General features: G+C 43.1%; 1 protein-coding gene across 5 annotated transcripts in view; it reads right to left on the reverse strand.

Annotated features, from left to right (window-relative positions):
- The window catches only part of stard13b (StAR related lipid transfer domain containing 13b), a 58843-nt gene that overhangs the window by 24032 nt on the left and 20468 nt on the right, over positions 1-14343 (reverse strand). The window contains exon 1 of one of the 5 annotated variants that reach the window (XM_020088273.2): positions 6292-6764. The exons of 3 other annotated variants lie outside the window; for them this stretch is intronic. In XM_020088273.2, coding sequence (XP_019943832.1) covers positions 6292-6409 — 118 coding nt within the window. In that variant the 5' untranslated portion in view covers positions 6410-6764. Of the gene's footprint in view, positions 1-740; positions 1037-6291; positions 6765-14343 lie in introns of those variants that run through there. One more of the 5 variants, XM_020088272.2, reaches the window with a different exon arrangement.

Consider the following 14343-nt stretch of genomic DNA (forward strand, 5'->3'; position numbering starts at 1 on the left):
CAGTACTGACCTTACATTTCCAGGTAAATGCAGAGACAAGAGGCTAAGGACTGTGGAGAAAGCTGAATGAAGGGCCAGACCCTGTTGTGGTTAAAATGAAAAAGCAGTGCTGTTGCTCTCCATGGCTGCAGACAGGAGTCCTCAAATGAGCTGTGGGCTTGTAAATCTGTCAGGCGCCACGTTCATTGGTATATCTTGTTTGCGCTGTGGGCTTATCTCTTCTTACATAACTGATCCTAAAGCTTTCACCTCGGTGTCCGTTGCAATAATTATTTACCACCGTGCACCCTTGACAACTTATTGGCTGAAGGTCAAGTTTGTCTGCAATGACACACAAACGCCCGAACACACAATCGCCTGATGTTATCATTATATTTGTGTTCCAGAGTTTAGGAGTGCCACCTTTATCATAAGTGAACAAGGTGAAAAGCCAGAGATATGGACTGACATTTGAAATCATCTGATCCTGAGCAAACACAACAATGCCCTTGTTCATTCTCCATTTATAAGCTTATATTCATGCTTATGTGTCATCTACATGTTTCTAATACCAGCTCATTTCTCCCAGCATTCCTGGAAGTCTGGCACAGAGGGATTATTCTAAACAAAATACCAGAGTACCAATAGCTGGTTCTTCAGCCAAAGTTTTCTTTTTTTTTCTTTTTAAAAAGACTGATTTTCAACAGATTCATTTCCAACTGCAATCTGAACTGTCACTTCTATCCAAGCAGCTCTCCTACCTCCAGCAATCTTCTTGAGCAGCTGTTGCCTGGCAATGATCCTGCCCAGCCTGTACCCTGAGCGTCTGCGGTGATGGTCCATCCTCAGGTAGATATCCTGGGTCTCTGGGGTCATGCTCCCCAGACACTCGCTGCCTGTGGATTCCGGGAGCTCCCGAAACATAACTTTAAAACCCTGTATCCCAAATAAGCCCCTTGGCCACTGGCTCTATGCACACTGACCCACACGCTCTATCCCCCAACACAAAACTTCACATACAGGCGCAAAAAGCCTAAAGTGAGCTGAGAGGGAAGGCAGAGAAGAGCCTAGGGGGAGGAGTGCCAACACTTCAGTCTTTTCCTTCAGCTCATGTGACCACAGGGAGGCCAATGGCGGGGAAGCAGTGGGAGTACTGCCCACCTTGCTGAGCTGAATCCAGTGTCTGTGTGAACGCTTGTCAACTTCCCCCCTGCTCTGGAGGGAAATATAAATACCATCGGAATGCCTATGAACTGAGTAAGGAGAGCAGGAGTGGAAGAAAGACGGGTGTGGGAGGGCCTAGAAAAATAGTGGTTTTTGGAGCCGCCCTGCACTCAAACAACTCTTCTGCTGTTGCTGGTCCCACAGGTGCCAAGTTTACTGGGCGAGAGTGAGTCTGTGTAGTTAGAGAGAGAGAGAGAAAACTACAGTGGAGAGGGAGAAGTTGTTTTCGTGGCCCGAGAATGCTAATTCATGCTCCCCCACCCCCGCCACACTAAACTCCCGCTTCCAGCCGCAGGAAGGCCTCCCAGCAGGTCTCCTCCGGGTGTCAGCTCCTCAGGGGGAGAAGAAGTTTGAGTTTGAATACATCGAGTGACCTAGATCCTCTTTCAGTCAACAGAAGTAAAGATGAGACTGCAGGGTGTCATCTCTTCAGCTCTGGTGTCTGTGACAGGGATTAAAGGCCCTAGTGACACTGTGACCCTAAACTGTCAACACACACACAAAAATATGAGGTATTTACCAGATACTAATGTTCATAGAATGTCATTTAACATGTCATTAGACAGGAAAGAGATGTGTCCCTGCAGAGTTTACTAATTTAACAATATTTAATACACCTAATATACTGAGTTTATGGCACACAGAACCAAGGAGCTGTACAAACAGGAAGTGATATAAGATGTGTGCTTGTGGACATCAATCAAACTGTGGTTTTGGATAAAGATTAGATTAGATTAAAAAAAAATGAGTCAAGGCCTAAATGCAAACAATCAAAATAATCAAAACTATTAAATTCAAGAAAATATTCAACCGCAACCAGTGCAAACACTACGGCCAATTACAAATCTTTTTTTTGTTTTCTATCTTCCAGGATTTGTTTCACCATCATCCAGTGCCTGTGTGTGTTGTGGTGTGGGAAAAAAACAGTATCCCTCAACAGCACATTTAGTTAATTACAAATGTTTTCAGCCTGGAAGGAAAACAAACTAAAATCTGCTTACAATTATTATGCAATATGTATTTACGACACATGCCTTTATCCCTCATGAATCAAACTATCCTCTGGGAACATGCAAAAGCTAATTGTAATGCTTTGGGATGATCAGTTCTTATGAAAAATAAATTTTAAATTCCTCTTTGTACACCTCAGTAACACGGAACGACAGTCTCCTCACACCTGAAGTAAAATCCATATCCACACAAGCAGACCCGCCCAGTGCTAATTAGAGCCACTCTCCTGGTGACCGTCCCCCGGCCTCTGCATACAGGCCTGCCTGTGCAGCGTATGCATGGCGCCATACATGTGAGTGGAACAAACGGGCAAGAGACCAAGTCAAACACAGCCCCTGTCTGTTCCTCTATACCTGGCTGGCAAACACCGCTCCAGCTTTAAGCTCACAAAGACCACAATTCAGCTGCACACTTCAGGGCCCACTGCACTTCTTCATAAACCTCTCCTGGGTTTAATGGCCCTCCCCACACCCTCAGGCACAGCTTTTTTAATATGTGACTGTTGCTTTTTTTAGGGTATGAGGTGACGGGTATGACACTATTCAGATGATTTCACTGGGTGGTGACTCATTTTTTTACACACACAAACACCTGTGCTCATTCATAGTGTAAAGTGATCGTTTAAGGTGTCGGATTCAAGAATGAGTGGCAGCTTGTTGGCAACAGTCTGATCTCCCTGAACCCGTTTCTCTCTTCCCCCCTCGTCTAGACGAAGAAATCCGCCGAAAGCATCACGGATTGTGTTACGGAATCAATCAGCCACCCCAGTGAAACACGATAATGAATGAGATTAATGCTGTTTCTGCGTCTGTCTGCACTCAAATACCTCAGCGAGGACTGTGAAAGAGCTTTGAGATCTCCAGTGTGCCACTGTGTTTAACTTTGTACAGCATGCCGGGAAGAAATGGCTCTAGTGTGTCCTTTAGTGGGAGTGTTGGGAGCAGTGACTCCAGCCCTTATCAAACTTGTTTCAACATGCCCCCGTCTGGGTTTCAGAGCTCAACTGCTATACAGCATGGCAACAGGAATCCAGACTCACAGTAAACACACACGCACACGGTGAATTTTAAGTGTGATGACAAATTAAGCCAAAAGCTGTGATGCAGGCATTTAAATATGTCTCCAACCGTCACTCACTCTCCGCTCTGCTGCAGCACTGAGCTCCAGCCAGGTGCAATCACAAAAAGGGAAACTTTAAATTCTGAATCAAGGAGTTTGAGCCCAGGGGCCGACAGATGATGAGCACGGAGGCAGCTGAGTGGGGTTTAGACACTGCTCTGATGTGGTGTGATTCACCAGCAGACACATGTAATCTGCACTGGGCAGTCCTGGCTCTGCTGAGGCTATGTTTCCTGTGGTTAAGGCTTAAGAATAGCACCAGTGTGACTGAAGATTTCCACCTCGTGAGCCACCGAATGTCTGAATTCTGAGCTCAGGTCTGGGAGTAAAGTGCACTTTAATCATACTGCAAACCAGTTGAGCTTCTATTCAGGTAACTCGAAGGAGGAAACCCATCAAAGTATTATTTCATTTAGAAGGTGTGCAATTGTAAAGTTCTCAAACACTGAAACTGTGAATCACTCTAGACTCCTTTAGTTATTTAATTATTCACCCTAATCTCACCTTCAGACATAATCACTACATGAAGCTGGAAGGTGTGTCCCAAGATATCCAAGCTTCTCACTCATACATCATGAAGTTATTCTCGATAAATCTGCTCCTACAAAGTCGAAAACATAAAGAAGAACGAAGTTAGAGGTGTGTTTTAGCTTCCTGCCATGAACACAATTAGGCCACTGGTTAAGTCCTGGGTAACAAACTTTTTCTCATCATCTCGTTTTTTCTGTCTCAACAATTGAACGGAGACATATTGAAATTTTATTTCCTTTGTGAGCAACTGCATCATCAGCTCTTATAATTTAAAATAATTATATGCATATCCTGTAAGTGAAAAAAATACATTTGGCTATATACTGTATTTCATCTACACAGAGTATATGACTACCCACATTTGATTTACAGTAAAACTGAATTATGAATATATATGAATATATATATTAATCATAAAAGGGCAGTTAAAGCTAATGCCTTTTATTTTAACAAATATACTGTGGAGTGACACAACACAGCAGCTGGTCACAGATACAGTATGAATTTATAATTCATTAGTATGAAACTGATATATGTGTCATAGGCTCTATACTCTTGTCAGTCTACCAGGTCAGTGCTTTAATGTTCAATCTCAAGATTTTAAACAGCTTTCGATGACAACTGACCTTCAGTAACAACTGTCCATCAGTGTTTGGCTGTAGATAGGTCATCTGCTGCAGGCGAGTTGGATATTAGCTGTCACTGGTCAATGACACCCACATCCAAGGTTCCCCACTCTCTGATTCCCCCCAAATCTGCTGCCTGACCTCCCTAACACATCAGATAATCAAATAGCCCTACAAAAAAAATTATAGACATCCACTTTCAGTCCATCTGCAAAGTCAGCCTGGCCTGTATATTGTTCAGTGTATATAAGCAGCTCAAGGCCTCTGGGCTGCAGACACTTCCAGATGAATGCCACACATCATTGAGATACACACAGAAAACACATGATGAAAGTGTCAAATAACCAGGCAGTGCAGGATTCAGCTGCTGCATCGCTGACGCAGCATGTGTCAAACTTCATGCACCAAATACACAACCTGGGGAGAAGGTTGACCAACAGCTTCACACACAAAACACACCAGAGGGATGAGATATGTCACATCACATGAAACATCTGCTTTCTATCTGTGAGTATCTGCGACTTCTGAGATCCATGAGGCTCCCCCACGAGCAGCAACTGTGGTCATTTCACTGCATCTAGTGGTGGACTTAGGTTACTGCAGAGATCACTACCTTTAACTCTTTACTCCGTGACAGAATCATTGCTCCAAGCATTAACCTCTTTCTCTGAGATTTATACAAAGGTAGCTTCAAAGTTTGCTTCCACACTTTCCCCTAGTTATTCCTTATTTGGATCTGCAACAGGATTCTTTAAAAGGATAACTCTCGCTCTGCATAAGTCCATTCACATCAAACAATGTTTCTCTAAACAAAATCTAGAAAGAAGAGAATCTAGAAACTGAAATAAATGTTCATTGTGTCTGAACAACTCCTCACATCAACACAATGTGTCTCGTCTTCCAGATGAACAGGTGCTTTTTAAGAGGTTGAAGCAAATATTTGGCCGATGGACAATTTTACTGGATTCCCACAGCCAGGAAAGTGCTTCTCCAGGTTTATTCGCAGCCAGGTATAATATTAGCAGACAGAGCTACGGTAGATAAATGTGGATCCATCGATCAAGTTTATATAGGAAACTATCAAACAGTTTGTACTGTTTCAAAGACAAACTGTACATAATCGAAAGATAGATAGATAGATAGATAGACAAACAGACAGACAGACAGGCAGACAGATAGATAGATAGATAGATAGATAGATAGATAGATAGATAGATAGATAGATAGATAGATAGATAGATAGATAGATAGATAGATAGATAGATAGATAGATAGATAGACAGATAGATAGATAGATTGATTGATTGATCTATGGATAGACAGACAGATAGACAGATATGTTAAATATAATATATAAATATTCTCTATCATTCTCTTTACTTTCCATTTCAGTGTAAAATCTGCACATCAGCGCCACCCTGCGGTACAACCAGACACACTGTCGTTTGTAATAGCTAAAGTTTGCGTCAGTACATTACTCAGGATTTTTCTACACGTGTGCAACAATTTCTAAGTAGAAAAACTATGTTTTATAATGTATCTACCCATTGAATTTATAATAACAGGGTATAAATCTACAATCCCATGACAAAGTAAAACCATTTCTAACCTGCATTTCCACGATTTCTTTAAAAATCACACATCTCTGTTGCAGCACTATGATAACACCATGGTTTGTGCTAGTTCCATAAACGTGCATAAGAAAATGAAAAACTTTTTCTCCAGTGGTGGTCGACCCCCCCCCTCCTCCACTGAGCACTCGTCCAGCCGGGCTCTGGTGAGCCTGCGGCGGGGTACTGACCTGCCACCCTCCGCTCCCTGACATTCCTCCAGAGAAGGTCCCAGGCTTTGGACGTGGAGCTCCGCAGCTGCTCGCTGAGGGAGCGCCGCAGCTTCAGCCTGTGTCTTCTAGATGTCATCGCTAATCCTCCACCACCAGGACATAATAACACAATCCTCCTCGTCCACAGCACAAAACCCGTTATGATGAAGTGTGAGGCAGAAAAAAGAAGAACACTCTCCCCTGCTCCAGTGAGTGGTTCTCCTACAGCTCCAGGTCTCCAGACCCAGATGACAACATGGGCAGATTATTCCTCTCGGTCAGAAGTGCAAAATAAATAAAATGAGAAAAAGTTTCACAGATTAAAAAGCACAGGGACTTTCACACTTCACACCAGATGTGTGTGTGTGTCAGTGTGTGTGTGTGTGTGTGTTTGTGTCAGAGATCCACGCACAGATCCACACATCCTGATGTGTTCAAGTGCTGCGGGAAATGTGGGACTTAACAGCTGAGCATGTACAACTGACATGGTCCACCCCCAAAATGAAAAAAAAAAACTTGTGACTGTGCAGAGTTCGACTTTTATACATCCCAGCAGCACAAGACTTTATACTAAACCACATGATGATACTCTCAGAACATCCCCGTCATGTTCTTTCAATTGTTTAGTAAAATCTGTGCTTTTGATTACAGCTGCAAGTAAGACGGCAAGTACTGAACTAAGTACTGAACCCTCACAGTACACACACAACAAAATACTGGACATACAATACAAAAATACTGGACACGCACAGTACACACACAACAAAACATTGGACACGCACAGTAAACACACAACAAAATACTGGATATACAATACAAAAATACTGAACATGTACAGTACACACAGTAAAATACTGGACATGTACAGTACAAACACACAACAAAACATTGGATACATACAATAGTAGAATACTGAACAAGCACAGTACTCGCACAACTGGACACATAAAACACAAGAATACTGGACTTTACAGTACACATGCAATGGATGTGTGTATAAGAAAAACGAATTCAGCCGTGATGTAATTTTGTTAATTTTCTTTCTTTCTTTTTTGGTGTATTATTATTGTGTGATTACAAATATGATATTTGTCTTCATTCATTTTTTTTTATTGTGTCCTATTGTATCAAGTTTCAAATTTTTAAGGTGGACCCCAGGAAGACTAGCCGTACCAGGATCCTAATAAATAAACAATAATCAAAGTTTTTTGCAGTTTGCTACTCGATTCTTTGAATTACACAACTACCAGAAAGAGATTTTTTGGAGATTTACACAGAACACGTGAAGGCATCACAAGAGGAAAACCATTCAATACCTACAGTGACATCACTTGATCTGATAAATCCAGCCTATAATCCATTCATAGTCTTTGGAGTTAATTTCAACTTCAGTAGATATTAAATTATATCTAAGGACTATTATCTGGATTTTTACCAGAATTTCACAGCAGCATGATGTGGTGTATTATTTTAAAGCTTAGTGAGAGTGCAGCGAGTTCTCCTCAGGTGGGTGAGAGGAGGGGAACCCTCGAACAAGGGGTCAGTTTCAGCAACATTTACTTTGTCACAATATCTTGTCCCACATACCGAGCAGAAAAAACAACAGAGAAACAAAAAACTAATCCTCTATAAGAACGACAGAAACTTCTTCCTCTTATTGAGGGTCCATTCAGCCAATGCATGACCTGAGAGCAGTGATATCATATCAGCTGTATTCATTTCTCCGTCACCTGCTGGGATCACTGTTTAATACTATTAAAAACACACAGAGTGATTGGCTGGAGAGTGACAGTTTCTGAAATGAGCGCACCTCTCTCTGACCTCAATTTGCCCTCTCCCTGTGACGCTGAGCTAACATGACTTCATTTCAATAAGAGAAGAGACTCCGTGTGCCACAGAGAGGACGGCTGATTCACACATTATTACGAGGTCAGGTCACATAGTGAGATATCGGTGTATGCCCAAGGAGCGTGCAGCCAAGGGGAGGATATTAATGAAGGGCTCGGATTTCTCATTTCTCGGCACATCTAAAATTATGTGCAGTCAGAAGGACCTGCTTGTACGAGTTAAACTTTCTGCACATTCACAGCGTAATTAGCAGTTTTTCATCTGCATTTGGATCGAACTGAATATGTCACCGCTATTCTCGGATTTAACAAGTCACAGAAAGGAAAATATAGAATCTTGTATTTTTGGGTTCAGTGTGAGTCACAAGTGAGCAGCTCGTTGCTATTTTCAGCGCCACTTGTTCAGGCCTCAGGTTTAAATGCAGCCTGGAGGTCAAAAAATACACACACGCACGCACACACACACTCATGCATGCACGCACACTCACACACACGCTTGTCTACAGAACCAGATTCATCTGATCCTCTGACTTAGGGTTAGGCCGAGTCAAGCATCTTGTTTTCTGCTGGTCCCAGGAGCCAGGAAGCCCACAGAGTAAAAAGTTAATCAGCAAACACAATGTTCCTTAATTCAGGATAATACCCAATGGACCATAAAGAAATTTATTTTCAAAATAACCCAGATTTAAAGAAGCTTCATCTTCCTAATCCGCTGAGTGATTTGAGGGGAGACACGAGCTGAAACCAGGAGAATGAATGAGTGTACGAGCTGTCAAAGTTGTAAACAAGGTATCAATCTCCAACGCTCGCTGATGGACGGGAGTGGACAGACAGACAATGCTGTCCCTCTCAGCACTGGAGAGTGAAAGCGATGGAAGAAGTGCTGCAACGAGGCTCTGACCTCTTTCAGCGTGAATCACCACAGAGGTAAACACAGCCCACAGCCGCCTCTGTCTCCACGTTTACTCTGAGAAGAAAGCCAGCTCTCACAATGAAGACGAGCATTATCACGGCGAGGATCATCGTGGTCGAGACGATGACTTAGCCTCTGGAGATCCTTGGCAGAGGAGGCATGAGCAGATGCGAGGAGAGGAAACATCCATCAGCTTGAGAATGTTTTCCCTTCGCTGACTCATCTACTTGTTTGTTTTGGGCCAGGCGGGTTTTTTTTTTTTAGAAAGCACTCGTTTCCCGTTTTCCCTGTTTTAGTGAACTTTCTTTCTCCCCCATCTCTATCCTCCTCTTTCATAAACACATGCAGATAAACACACACATATTTATTTGTGCGAAATTCCAGAGCATATGTGTGTGTGTGTGTGTGTGTATGTGTGTGTGTGTGTGTCCATGCTTGGTGACTGATGTGGAATGCTGCCCCGTAGCTGCAGTGGGAAAATCCCAGATGTGAGGAAACTGATTTCTCCTCCACGATTGGGTCATGTTGGCCAAGAGGTCTTACACCAGGCCCCCTCAAAATAGTCTGGGAGATTGCTCTTCCCAGCCTAATGGAAACAAGGCTCGGGGAGCAGGGAGAAGGGGAGATCTCCCCTCCACCTCCACCCCGGCCCCTGAGGGCTCGTCCCAGGCATGTGCTATAAATTTCCTGACCATATATTCCCAAGTCAAGTTCATTTTTCCAGAGGAGCCACACATGTGGTGTATATCTGGCTTTAGATTATGGGGCTGGGGGAAGGAGGAGCTGACTTTGGTCCCAATCCATTAAAGTGGCCTCTAATTCTATTTTCTTAAAGCACTGTCCGTCGTAGCGTCATGATTTCTTCCTATAGAGGAGGAAGTTCTTTATAGAAGCATTAATTCCCAAACAGAAAATCAATTACATCACATCTGCTTTCCAAATGGACAAGAGAGTGAACAATAAAAACGTGCAGATTTTCACATGATTTAAACAACATGTTCATTCAAATCCTACAGCTGCAGCAGTTTGTTACTTAACTTGGCTTTGTTATTAAACCACAACACAAAATGGTGTCAAAAAAAAATATGTCAAAGGTTTGTTCCAAGAGCATCTAAAAGTGAAGCTCACAGGGGTCAAAGTTTGTATAAAGAGGCTGCAGGAATGTAAAACGGGCACGACAAGCGTACGTGGCTATTGTTTCATTGAATGACAAAGCATGTAATGCTGTCAGGTCTGAATCTGTTAAGGCTGCATTGCCCACAAAAATGCATGGGAAAACATTTACACCACTGTCCAGCACCTGGTTTCCATTAGAGCAATGAGGATTTAATCACAGAGGTACATTTCTCTCTCAATCACTCTCACCGCCTCGCTGCTTTTCTCTCATTTTCTCACAAAGGTGGCAGATGTAAAATAACCTCATGTTTTATTGATTTTCACTCATTTTCAAGCTGGTTTTAAGTCTCTTTTTTTTCACCTTTCCAGAGATGTGAAATGCACATTAGGGGAGTTTGCTCCAAGGCACCTTCGCGGGAATCATCAATAAATACAGCAGGCTGGACAACTTATGTGATTTATATCGTATGATGCAGTTTACAGCAGCAATGACATTAGCCTCCGTGAAACAAATTCAAGCAGGAAGTGGATGTTTATATTTCGAGACGAGCCCTGTCCCGCGACGGAGGCGGAAGTGAAGGGTCTGACGAAGACCAAAAGGAGAACATGACAGCTGCTTTGATTTAAACCTACAACAGGGCTTGTAGTTTCCCCTCTTACATATTGAGTCCTGTTTGAAATTATTACAGTTTTGCCTCCAAAGGTCCTATCACACAAACCATTTCTGTAGAATAGAAACCAACCTGTAGCTGGTGCTCCTACTCTGCTAAAACACAGAAGAAAACTACAAGAAAAGAAGATAGTTCATAATAAAGAAAAGGCTTCAAGTGAACTTTCATCATCTCTCTCAAAATATCTGAAAATCAAGCATCCGTTTTATCAATGATGCGTGTGTGCACTCGCTGTAATCACCTCGTCCAGTCGCCGGCGATTCTGCTCAACTCATCAGCCGTGATAAGCTGGAAGTACAGCGCAGGTATTGTTTTCACACTGAGAAAAACAAGTCCTGCTAGGCCCTTAACTTTTAAAGCCTTGTGAGCCAAAGAGCAGGGAGGATGCAGGAAGTCTGCTCTGCCTCTGCCTGCTATTGCTCTTTGATTGCTGAGCCAAATTGTTTAATCAGGTCTAAAACCACAAGAAAGCTGCAGTGCTACACTGCCCAGGGACAGAGCCTCTTTTAACTGTGCTTTTTGTTATCTGGGTACAGGTGGAAGTGCACAGTAAATCTCCAGTAGCGCAGTTACCCACGGCCTTGCTTCAGCGCAGAAAGACAGTGTGTTTCAGTGTGAGCCGTGCCACGCGCACGACCATCCTGAGGAAGTGGAGGCGACGGCCTGCAGGCCCGGCGGAGGCGCAGACTTTTTGCCTCCCTGCAACATCTGGAATCTCTGTGGTTTATGTGGGAAGTTTAGGAGGCCAGTGACGGAGCCAATGTGGTTACTGTATCTAAACTGACTGTGCGGAAATGTTCTTGGTTTGGTGTGTGTGTGTGTGTGTGTGAGAGAGAGAGAGAGAGAGAGGGAGATCAATCAATAAAGAGGAGCACCAGATCTGATTTAGTTTTAGATGAGAAAGGAGTTATTGTTCAGATTAATTTGTAGCAGAGTGGTAAGCATTCATACAGAAGGTATACAGTCACTAGCAAATACACACACACACACACACACACAGATAACAGCCGAGTCTGTTGACTGTTAAGTCACATCCTGGTGTGGGTCCCTGAAGTAGTGTGGCCCTTCCTGTCTCATTATTTCCTAAATCTTGTTTCTGCCTTCTTCTCCATTTGGCAGTTGAGTGCTGGACCAACCCGTTAGCTTTTGTGTTGTTCAGACACACACACACACACACACACACACACACACACACACACACACACACACACACACACACACACACACGTCCCCCTGTGACTGGCCTGCATCCTGACACGGCTGCCCACATCACCTTCCACTTAGTTTACAAAACCCAGGCCTGAATTCCTCAAGACACACACATATATATACACACACACACCACCCACAAACACACAGAACCATCTCACCTTGGTCACTTTATGGAAGTGGTTTGCTAACAGCATTTATGGCTACTTCCTTTTTTAATTGGCTGTGCAATAAATTTGTTTCTTCACACGAGGAAACATTAAACTGGCATAAAATACATTTTCTGCTCTAATATACTGTAGCTCTGAACACACACACACACACACACACATACAGACACACACACACACACACACACACACACAGAGACACACAGAGACACACACACACAGACACACACACACACACACACACACACACGCACACACACACACACACACACACACACTGTGACAGTATCAAACTAGATGTTTCATACTGGGTAATAAATTATGCCTGAACAGGATGGGAATGGTTTGACGTGCTGAGCTCTTCCAGTGTGAGGGCCTTGAAGGCATTATTAAATGCTTTTATGTGCTTTTTAATGTATGATAGCGACAATTGCAATAAAAACGTTATCATGTATCAGAGTGGGTTAACAAAATAGTTACTGTAATGTTTTCACAACCTTGACAAATTACTGTATACACAAAGAAAAGACTAGAAATACGACCAGCTACCCCCCCCCACCCACCCCACTCTCCTTCCCTGTCAAACAGCCCAGTTGGCCTCTGCACTCAGGAAACCACAAGTCATTTTCCATCTTTCCATGTGTGGAATTTTTCATGCGCTCGTCATGCCAGCAGCACCCTTTATAGTCTGCTCTGGATCTACAAATGACGACTCGCTTATAAATTTAGCGCATGATGTCACCAATCTGGCACCTGTTAGGCAGCGAGGAGATGTGGAGGGAAAATAACGGCACAATCGCATGAAGATGGATTTTCCTCCAGCTATAGAAAAGGCTTTAAATCAAGACGCTTCACGATGTCCAGGTCGGCCTTTAAATAGTCAAAGAGCAGATGAAAATGCTCGAACCATATTAAAACGCGGCGGTGGAAAATATGTGCTACCTTGCCTCTTCTCTTCTCTTCCAAATCCACATCTAATGCACCACACTTATTTTTCTTTGGGGCAGGGAAGAGGAGACACAAATTCACGCTCCTCTATCTCAAAGTTTAAAAAGTTCTGGGTTGTGATGTCTCAGCGCTCATATTGGCTTCACACAGAAGAGTGAAAGGAACGGGACAGGCTTCGCTCCATCACTGTTATTTTCACTTATTCCACAAAAACAATGCCAGTTTAAAGGAAGCTACAGCCACTGAAGAGCAGTAACTGTTGGTCCAAATGATTCCTACGTATTCATTTTCTGAAATTAGATTAAGCACCTCGAATAAAGATACATCTTTTTGTGACAGTATAATTATTAATTTGAACAACAGCTCACATTCATACACACAGTTTCAGAGGTTGTGATAATGTGTAATAAGGGCAGTTGTGTCTCAGGAGGTAGAGCAGGTCGTTCACTAACCAGAAGTTTGGCAGTTCGATCCCAGTTTCCCTCATTACGTTGAGAAGTGTGAGTGATGTGTGATAGAGAAAGTGCTGCACGTAGATGCACTGTGAATGAGTGAATGGCAAAACTGTAGTAAAGTGAATCTGTTGTTCACAGAAGAAAATCCCTGCAGCATAATGACAAAGACACCTTGTTCTATGTAGTTCACACAGGTCCCTAGATATTCTGTACAATTGGTCTTATTTGAAAGTAATATACAGTACATGTGAGGTATAATGACACTAATTCAACTTTTCACAGTTGGTGCAATAAAATCTTCTGTGGGAATAAAGAGCAACCTCTCGTTGTTTTGTTTTTTTACATCTGTTTTGGAGGCTGGATGAGGGAACGTCTTTAGTTCCAAACCCAACATTGTTTGAATTTCCAATAGCACACAGGACCAGAACTTTTGCAGCTCGTGGCACGACCAGAAATGATGAGTTGGACAATTCCTGTCTTGCATTTGGGGCACGTGGGTGAAAAAGTAAGGTTGACGAGACGTGTACATCTGCGTATAATCTCAAACTGCATTGCTCCGGCACGACTGCAGACTGAAATTGATATAGCATGTCTCCACATATCTTCCCGCTTCTCATCATCGACTGTGACAGACAGCTCTGTCTCCCCTGTGCCCCTGAGCCCCTGTAAAGCAACAGGCGCTGCGAGACGCGTAGAAACACA

This window comes from Paralichthys olivaceus, chromosome 11, assembly GCF_024713975.1.
Source record: "Paralichthys olivaceus isolate ysfri-2021 chromosome 11, ASM2471397v2, whole genome shotgun sequence".
Lineage (NCBI taxonomy): Eukaryota > Metazoa > Chordata > Actinopteri > Pleuronectiformes > Paralichthyidae > Paralichthys > Paralichthys olivaceus.